General features: G+C 36.9%; 1 protein-coding gene across 1 annotated transcript; it reads left to right on the top strand.

Moving 5' to 3' along the window:
- The first annotated feature begins 498 nt into the window (after nt 1-498).
- ANKRD46 (ankyrin repeat domain 46) lies at nt 499-8682 on the top strand. Its single transcript, XM_009323075.1, has 3 exons — nt 499-845; nt 2145-2303; nt 6606-8682. Exons 1-3 carry the CDS (start codon nt 535-537, stop codon nt 6820-6822), a joined length of 687 nt encoding a protein of 228 aa, XP_009321350.1. The 5' UTR covers nt 499-534; the 3' UTR covers nt 6823-8682.
- The last annotated feature ends 1306 nt before the right edge of the window (nt 8683-9988 follow it).

Genomic DNA, 9988 nt, shown 5'->3' with positions numbered 1-9988 from the left:
CTTTGTGCATCAAAGTTCAAATTCAGATGGTGGAAATCCCACTGGAGTTGCTTTGCTTAGAGCTAGTAGGAATTGCGGTTGGCATCACTATATCTGTTAACTGAATTGCTTATAGTTTCCCGATTTATGAAAGGTGGTTCTTCTCCCTTTCAGTTCTGATCTACAATGTTTTGCCCTTTAATATCAATACTACTGCATGTGATCCCTTACTAGGTGAAAGCTAATCGCCCGTCTTGCATTTGTGGCATTGATCTTATCAGTTTTCTGCAACAACAAAGCTTTGCTGCTGTTTCCAGAGGCGTGAGTAAGACTAAGAGGAGCTCTTTCCATGTTACCAGAAGGGAGTGCAGTGCACAAAGTTAGTATGTAGGACAGGAAGATTTCTGAGTTGGTTTATAAGCTAGTTTGCGTTCTTGTTTGGGAACCTGAGCAGTCTACCGAATATTGGCATTGTGTTTATTTGCTTGGTTTCACCGCCATTTCTTCCCACTTTTACTTGCAGGTTAGTCACCTACTCCAGAGAGCATCAGAACAATGTCCTACGTTTTTGTAAACGACTCTTCCCAGACAAATGTGCCGCTGCTGCAGGCTTGCATTGATGGAGATTTTAACTATTCCAAACGACTGTTAGAGAGCGGTTTTGACCCAAATATTCGTGACAGCCGAGGCCGAACTGGCCTTCACCTCGCTGCAGCCAGAGGAAACGTAGACATCTGTCAACTCTTGCATAAATTTGGTGCTGACCTACTAGCCACTGATTACCAAGGTAACACAGCCCTTCACCTGTGTGGGCATGTGGATACCATCCAGTTCCTAGTTTCTAATGGACTTAAAATTGATATTTGGTAAGTAGGGGTTTTTTTCAGCATATATTTTATAATATATTAGTCTTCTGTCACCAGAGCCTTGCACATAAATCTGCTGTTGCTGAAATGCTATATTTGGTGCAACTCAACTTTTTAAAGATATCACTTAATAAAAACAAAAAAAGAAGGCAGGAAAACAATAAGAGGTCACTTCTGCTAGTCTGTGCAACAAGCAAAGCAAATGAAAATAGCAGCTGCTGGTGTGGGCTGCTGTATCTAATTCTGCCTCACTGATGACATTGCTATCCTGGTTTGACCAGACAGCCAGGTGTGGGTGGTTGGCACCAAAGAAAAAAATCACATTGACTACTTTAAAAGAATGTTCTCCACCACAGTTCTATTGTTTTAATTGTTGTACTGTATAAGACAAAGAAAATACAGTATATGTGTGTGTCAGTTCATTTCCCATACTCCTTTGGTAACAATGCTTCCTTTCAGTGTTTTCCCCTTCCCTCTAAGTCTGTGACTCAGTCCTTCTTTTAAATATTGTATATTCTTTCCTTCTGGCTTCCAGCAGCTGTCAGATGCCAGTGCTCAGATGTAAGCTCTCAAGCTGCAAAATAACTAGCTGTTTCATTGCAGTAACTGAATTACTTTGTTTGTGGAACTTTCTGCATATTCACAATGCGTGCAAAAACCAGTAGTAACTTCAGAACCTTTGAGTTTTTTAATCTGTCCCTTTTTCACCTGTCCCTCATAATGTTTTCAACTCAGCAAAACTAGTTATTGGCAGACCAGATTCTTTATGGGTTGTGGGTTGGGTTTTTTTTTTCCTCATTTCAAACAACTCTGGTGAAAATCCCTAGTCTGAAGGCAGCTCTGGTCCTGTTCAGTATTATTTTAATAGTAGCAGAGGGACCATCTGTATTTTATTTCATTTTTGCCTGACGTCCTAATACCCACATGGAAAGGGAACTATGAGGAACCAGATTGCACAATTCCTTCTTGAAATTAAACTTAATCTTGAATATTGCCATAAATCTACTGTTTATTTTTTGTTATAACACCCAGAGATTCCAATTAGATTAGAGTACTAGGAATTTTGATTTTATTTAGAGGAAAAAGAGTTGTGCAATTTCAAACCTAAATATACTGATTTTCTTCTATAGCAAATTATGCTATAACTTGTACAGATAGGAATTTCTTACTGTCTGATATGACAGAAAATAGTTCTGAGGACTTACTAAATTGTAATGTGTTATGCTGGGTTGTCTTGTTACAAAATTTTTATGTTAAAAGTTTCTTTTCTTCTCATGTCCTTTTGTGGGGTTATTTTAGCAATCACCAAGGTGCAACACCGCTTGTTCTTGCAAAACGAAGGGGTGTGAATAAAGATGTGATTAGACTGCTGGAATCTTTAGAGGAACAAGAGGTGAAAGGATTTAACAGAGGAGCTCACTCAAAGCTGGAAACAATGCAAACTGCTGAAAGTGAAAGGTATTTACAAAACAAAAATAATTACTAGGAGAAATAATGTTTATGACTTTTAGATTTTTGTGATTGACTTGATTGTTTATTCCTCAAAACAGATAATATCAAATTTGGCCTGGTATTATCAGAGCAAATCAAAATCAAATTTTAAATTTTGGAAATCTCTTTAAAAAGATCAAATGTAAGAAAAAAAGAAGAATTTCATGGTGGCTAAAGAGGTAGTGAGAGGAGAACTGAAGATTTCAGGAAAAATGCTGACAATTTCAGGGAGAGTATTCGGTTAGAGGGAAGTTACTAATGAATTCCTAAAGGTCTGGTTCTGGGACTGCACTTACTTATAATGTTCATAAATTATACTGGCATAGAAAGTAGTAGCATGTTAGTGATACTAAGAAGTGAGATATAGGCAACCCAGAGGAAAATTGGGGTGGCATAGACAAAAACCTGGGATGACAAGGGAGAAGAAATTAGTAGGAATAAATTGTGATTCAGTAGCACAAAGTGCAACCTCATTCACCTGAAGCTGTATGCCATAAAATGGAAGTTCTTCAGTAGAAAACGAGGGTACAGGAGAAAAGGCTTGATGTATTAGTCAGTTCCAGGAGTTGATGCTACCTTGAAAAAGGCAACCAAGTTCTACCATGTGCAGAATTTCCACTACGTAAAGAAAACTGTGAGCATCGTTGTAAAAAACAACGGTAACTTCTGCTGTGTAGCATGTTTTGTAATGCTGTTTAGCCCCATTCAAAAAAGTTTAATTTATCCTTTAAGTTCTTAAAGTGTGGAGAAGCCTTATTTCAGCGCTCAAGGGAACAGAGCATCTCCTTGCAAAAGGAGGCAACCAGAGCTCGTTTTAGCCTGGCAGAGTGAAGGCTGAGAGGTGTGTGGTTGTTGACAAGAAATACTGGGTTTGAACAACATAAAATAACTGTTTAAGACAAAAGATAATGATGGCACAAGAGCCAAAGGATACAGATAAACCACAAATACTTTTTTGATTGAAAATTGGGAGTGGTTTTTTACAATGAGCTTCCAAGACAGCCTTCTTGTAGGATTTAGATGAGGCAAGAAGCCTTGCAAGTTTCAAAGGAAGCTAATTCTCTTACAGAAATCATTGCCAGTAAACATGACAGAACATGGTACTGAGATTAATAATGCAAGAGATCTTTCCAGTACTGTTTTGTTTTGTTTTTATTTTTTTAATTTATATTGGAAACAGGATATCAACGTTGTTTGGAATACTTGCTCTTATACTGAATTTATTCAAATTTGTAACTTTTGATATGGTCTAATAATGATCACGAACTGTGACTGCTGGAACATTATATCACAAAAGACAGGGAGTTGTCTTTTATGTGACAGTTGTCACATAATTGTTGTTCAGTTTGTGTCAAAATGGACACAGCCTGTACTGTAAATGAAAATTAAACTGTGTAGATGGAGTTGTTATCTAAGTTGAGTAAACAGAAAAGGTGAAACCAACAAAATTACAGAAATCATGCCAAATACTCCCAGTGAGCAGATTGGAAGTTCTTTCTTATACATCAGGTGACCCCACTCATCAGAGAGACTGTTTTAAGCCCTGAAATACAAAATTTAATATTATTCTCAAAATTACATGGGTAGAAATTATAAGAATTTGTGCATATTACCTCTCTGACTTAACTAAATTTTATTGAAAGTTGCTTGTCACACAGAAATGCATTTATGCTGTTTTTGTTTAAACATATGGACCAACAGCTCAGCCCCATTTAAATTCTGATTTTTTATTTGATAGTGTCCCTTTAACGAACATAGCTTCCTTTCTGTTATTTGACCTTCCTAAATGTTATATTGTTTGCTTTGGCAAGGAAGTCAGCAACTCTCCTTGGGGAGGGGCACAGAGACATAAACAGTGCACTACCCAGCTTGTTTGTGAACATGTTTAAAATGTCTGAAATACATTATTTTTAAAATAACAAATAACAGATGCCTACAGCAGCAAAAGCAAGTGAGCTTGTGTGCTGTTTGCTTTGTAAATAAATAATGTCTTTTTAACAGTTGGCTTTTCAGACCTCCACAGTTTCACTCCTCCCTCTTAGTATTATTTTCACATTTTAGAGACGCTTAGATGAATGTCTTCTGTCCTCTTCTCCCCCGATGCTCTTACATTATGTATGAACCTGTGGAGAAATAATGGTTGCTCGTTCTAAAAACAGTCTCTGACTTAAGTTTTCTGCTCCTTATTACATACAGTTGCTGCTGCTCTGGAAGCAGAGCCCAAAGCTAGGTTCCCGAGTCAAATTTATTTTCTCTTGCTTTGCGCTCCTCCCCGTGAGGAGTGGCACTGTGCTGTCAGGAGGCAGAGCTCGCTCTGTCCGTCTTTCAGCACAGACAATCTGTCCATCTACACAGCCCAGCATGACCTGTGACTGTGCCCACAAGTGCAGCGAAATGTGAACTTCCATGTTGTGTTGGAAACAGAGGAGAACATCTGTCTGGGCTATGTGGCACAAACTCTTCTGTAGGATGCATCGCTGCGTTACTGTTTCTTAAGCAGCGGTAATTCCTAATAAGAAAAAGTATCTTGAATAACATTGATTTTAATTGGGTTGTAATATAAAATAGCAAAAGTGTATGTTTTAATGAACAAGCATGTGATCTTTCCACTTAAATTGCATTGCACCTTTATTTAACCTCTCTGTGGTTATGTATTAACTAGTTAGTACTTAATGAGTGAGTAGTTCTGTTCTACAGGACTGTCTTTTATTAAACCCTTTGTTTTGCTTGGGAAATCGTAATAAGCAAGGGAGATGACTAAATCCTGCAGCTATGGGCAAGGAAAAATAGCTTTACAGCAAAGTAAATATTTAAAAAAACAAAAAAGACAATCTGTTTAATAGGCAATTTCTGAAATCTTCGCATGTGACGCTGCAATACTTCATCAAGCTATGGGAGTTCAGGCTAATTATTCTTAAGTGGCTGTACTGCCGAAGAAAAAATACCATGTGAATAGTGTGAAGTTTTTCTGTGATGTAATCTTAGAAGAGAGATTCATAAATGAGACCTTTTTCTGATAACAATCATTTGTCAATTGATTATTGTCGCCAAGAACGATAGCATTTCTACAATTAGTTTTGACTTGGAAATTACTTTTCCCTGAAATGTTTTCTTTTATTATTGCCATAAGAGATACTTAGGCATATGATAACTGAAAGCGATTAGAAGGGAGGAAAAAAATTGTTTTTTCTCTGCTTATCTTCTGCTATTGACATCATTGTGTATATAGTTTGTTTCACCATTTCCTTTCTGTGCTTGTCAGAGCCTGATCCTGTGAACACCTCTGTATGTAGTTTCACTCAAGTGAGAATTAGTAGGACTGTGCAGATGGCTAAAATTTTACATAAGTGAGATCAAGTGGTGAGAAAGTTTTCCTATTCTTCGTGAGGTTTTTCATACAGCAACAGAGAGAGTTTCCTGTTACAAACCAATCGTGAAACCAGCAAAACTGGGAGAATGATACAAGAAGCCATGCAGTATTTGAAACAACTTGGGTTGTTTCTAAAGGTGATTCATTGTCAAGATGACTGCCTCATTCTAATTTCATATTTGTTTCTCATTTAAAAGTGAGAGTTCCAGTCCCTAAATTATAGTCTGACAATTTAAGAGGGCCTGATGGATTGGTAGTGGAATGTTAAAACATCAAAGCAGTTGCTGAATGCCATATGGCAGAAAACACAGCAATGCCAACTTGTCTTGAAGATCAGAAAGTTTCTGAACTTGTTATCCAAATTTATTGTTTTCTGTGGTATTCTTATGCTAGAGAAGAGGCCTCTGTAACAAAGACATGCAGGAGAGTAGTAAAGATCACTACAGAGTTCAGAATCTAAATTATATTGGTTAAAGTTTCCATTTTATTCATCAGAGTTTATTTTTAAATGATAATTTGTTTTATTAGCAAGAGCTGTGCCCCTTGAGGTTTTAGCTTATGCTTCATTAGATTTTACTAAGCCATATTTAGTAGGAATTATGAGGACTGACTTTTGAAGGCTTCTGGGTGGCAAGCCTGCAAACTCAGTGCAGTTGTACAGACACAAAGATCATTCTCTTTACACAGGTTAATAAAACATCCTTTCAACTAAATTAGGTTTAGAGTTAGGAGTCTTTTCCTGATCTGCTTTGTCTTGATTTAGCAGAGGCAATGCTATAAATCTGCAGGTGGGTTTAGTTTTTAATTTAGAATGTTTCGGTTGCTCTTAGTAGGATTACTGTTGTACTTAAAGGTGCATTCTTTTGCTCTGATGTATTTTTAACTTTAATCCTTTGTAGTGCGATGGAAAGCCATTCCCTCCTTAATCCAAACCTACAGCAAGGTGAAGGAGTTCTTTCCAGTTTCCGCACAACATGGCAAGAGTTTGTGGAAGACCTGGGCTTCTGGAGGGTGCTGCTCCTCATCATTGTCATTGCTCTTCTGTCGCTTGGCATAGCATACTATGTGAGCGGGGTGCTTCCTTTTGTAGAAAACCAGCCTGAACTGGTGCACTGAAGCAAATGCAAAGAAGTGCACCATGCTTTTCCTTGTTCTAGTCTTATTTTGAGCTTCTTGGAATTACTCTGTTGGTGCAGGCAGTGGCAGCTGTACATACTGTTTGCCTTTTGTACTTACTATTAACCCCTTTGAAAGAGGGATTGATTCATTTCAAGTAAAACACTAAATTCTAAAGCATTCCTAAGCTACCTCTGACTTATTTTGACTTGCAGGCAAAATGTGAAGAAAATCCTCTCTGTTGATAAAATATTACGATTAGAAAAGGCCTTTCATAATATTGAATTCCTGGGCATGAAAAATATATCCTAGTACAGAACCATATTTGATTTATTTTCCCTATGAAGAGAGGTAAATCTGTTGTTGGATATTTTTTGTGTGCACTTCAGTTGAAAGAAAAATATTCTTTTAAAAAAGTCCTCCTCAGGAAATCTGAATAACATAACAACGCATTCTGATATATAGACAGCAATAAGCTGCAACTTCATTGTTCTTTTAATGCCTCCCCATAGTTTCATATCTGCTAGTTTATAAAAAGAATAAGAAAAAGTTCAAGTTTTACTATGTCTTTAATGTATAGATCACTCATTTATGAGGTTAATGTAGTGTTTCTTCCTCAGATGAATTTAATGTTGTTAATACCTGCCTGAAGTGAATTTTGTAGAACAAAGCTGTTTGTTGTGCTTTGGAAGTGAAGTTGTTTCAGCCTTAGGCTGAAAATTTTGCCTTTTTGTTGAAATACTATTAAGTAAACCTTTCTTTGTAAGGGTGGTTAAAAAGTGATTTAGGTGTTCTGCTCTGTATATAATAATTCTGTAAGGTCATTGTCTTTGTGAAATATGTCATGAAGGATAATTTTTCTTCCTCCCACAAGGACCAGACTGAACCATAGAATTGTATTGTTTTCATGTTTGTGGAGAGGACTTGATTGAATAGAATTCCTTTCTAGAATTGTTTTCCATTTCAGTTGTTTTCAGACAGCACTTACAGGCTTATTAATTATTTTATGAGTATGCAGAATAAAAGTATTTAAAATGTTAATATTTAGGAACATTGTATGAAATGAAATCTTGACCCATTCTGTACTTAGCTGTGAAATCCTTTGTTTGTAAAAAACCTAGGGATATGGATCAGCTAGATACTCTTTTACAAAGGCTAGAAAGGTACTACATAGTAAGTTGCAGGTTTTCAGAGAAAGCAGATTCTCTCCTCCCATGCTGATGAGACATCTAACTCTCTTTGTTGCCATTGCCTTGAAAATCCCAAAGAAAATGAATTCTGCAAACCTAATGAATCAATTTTTTTTTTTACTTAGCCACTCCTAAATTGTTGCTAAATAACATCAAACATTTATAAAATTATAAATTACAGTAACTATTGATATAAGTAACCTACATCTCTCTGTTCTGCTACCATGCATATTTTTCTTTCTTGTTTATGGGTTTGAGTGAATAGGGTTGTTGTCTTTGTTTTGATGTGTGACATGGGCTGCACTGAGCTGGGCCGCATTCTAAATTGCGTCTGAATAATTCTTGATCTCATTCCTTAAGTTAAAGGTTAATGAAACGACACTTTTCTAGCAGCCACAATGCTGCAGAAAGGAAAGCCTCTTAAAAACAAAACAAAACAAAAAAACAGAGCATACCCCTCTTCTGAATACTCCAATTATTGTACGTGTGTTCATGAACAGAGAAATATAAACTCACATTATACCTAAATTACATTTACTTCTCTAAATAAGTACATTTCTGTTAATAATACTCTGTATCTTGAATAACCATGTTGTCTTTCAGTATGTATTATCTGCATGATTTGTAATTGTATTCTCAGTATGGGTGAATGCCACAAATAAATATATGTAGTAAATATGTTTTGTTTTATTATTACATTAGGGCAGTGGTAATGATGCTACCCCATTTTACTGAATTTGTTTGTTGTGCACTGATAATGAGCATTTCAGAAGTGGGGAGGTTCTCTCCCTGAGAAATGGCAACCACGCTGTTGGTACAAATGAGGTTTTAGAGCATGGTTTCTTGAGATTTGCCTGTTTTGTTTTCAGTATTGTTACTGAATCACAGTTGCTGTCTGTCTGTCTGTCTCTCCTTCTCTCTCTCTTACCTAAGATCTCAGGTGTTGAACACATGATCTAGAGGCCCATCAAGATTTAAGATTACCTATGAGGGGCTACAAAATATAACCAAGAAAACCAAGCTTGAGCCTTAAGTAGCCTTTCCTACTTTGCTGTACTTTGCTTATGCTGTATGCATAAGCAGTTTCGGAACTGCGCATTGAAAAGCTTTGAAAAATCGTGTGTGTGTGTTCCAAATTAACATATGTCACTTTTTAAACCCAAAGAAATCCAAAGCACAGTTTGAACTTCACTGTGTAATGGCTGCTAGTCTTTGAGATAAGGATGTGATAAACGTGACTAAAAGAGGAGTTTGTTCTGTATATACCTCTGGTTTTGAAAAAGGACAGCTGTGCCTTTCAATATGTCTATAAACATCAACGACTTCCTTTTCAAAGGTTGATTCTAAACAATTAATTTGCCTCCTGTACGCTAGATTTCAAGGAATACAATCTCTTTCTTACAGGAACAGAAAGAGGACTTTGGCCTACTTCCTCTTGAAGCTGTTGTCATAGGGAGTTCACTGATTCAGCATAATGATATAGATCGGTTTAGATTGTCTGTAGGTCAATAAGATTTCTTTTATTTATTATTGCAGTGGTGTCTAGATACCTTGATCCAGAGACTCCATTTTGCTAGGCGCTCTTCAAATCCAAAACAGATTGTTGTCTCAAGCCGTTCTCAGACTCATGAGCTAAAACGGAGTAAGGAATTGAGAGAGAAAACAATCATGGAGGGATGAAGTGATTTTTTTCCAGTGCCATAAAACAACTTGGTGAGCAAGATAGTGCAAGGTAAACTGGAGTGTAAAATGGATGCACACAGGCTACTCTGCAGTGGGCTGTCCCTGGGCTGACATTTATTCCATGGCAAGATCACACCTATCTTACTTCATAGTAACTTTTTCATGTACCGCATCTTTTTATCTTCAAGGGCTTCTGTTTTCACTCATATTGGTAGCTTGCTTTGTAGAAGGGGATGATCTGTTGTGTGACTGTCATGGGTAGGTATTGTCTCTGGTTGCCACAATACAATAGG

Source organism: Pygoscelis adeliae, unplaced genomic scaffold, assembly GCF_000699105.1.
Source record: "Pygoscelis adeliae isolate BGI_AS28 unplaced genomic scaffold, ASM69910v1 Scaffold174, whole genome shotgun sequence".
Taxonomy (NCBI): domain Eukaryota; kingdom Metazoa; phylum Chordata; class Aves; order Sphenisciformes; family Spheniscidae; genus Pygoscelis; species Pygoscelis adeliae.
The sequence above is the reverse complement of the archived record's forward strand: the minus strand, read 5'-3'. Positions and strand labels throughout refer to the sequence as shown.

Coding starts and splice junctions, on each gene's coding strand:
- ANKRD46 (XM_009323075.1), top strand. CDS start 535: ATGTCCTACGTTTTTGTAAACGACTCTTCCCAGACAAATGTGCCGCTG. Junction 846..2,144: donor GGACTTAAAATTGATATTTG/GTAAGTAGGGGT, acceptor GGGTTATTTTAG/CAATCACCAAGGTGCAACAC. Junction 2,304..6,605: donor CAAACTGCTGAAAGTGAAAG/GTATTTACAAAA, acceptor AATCCTTTGTAG/TGCGATGGAAAGCCATTCCC.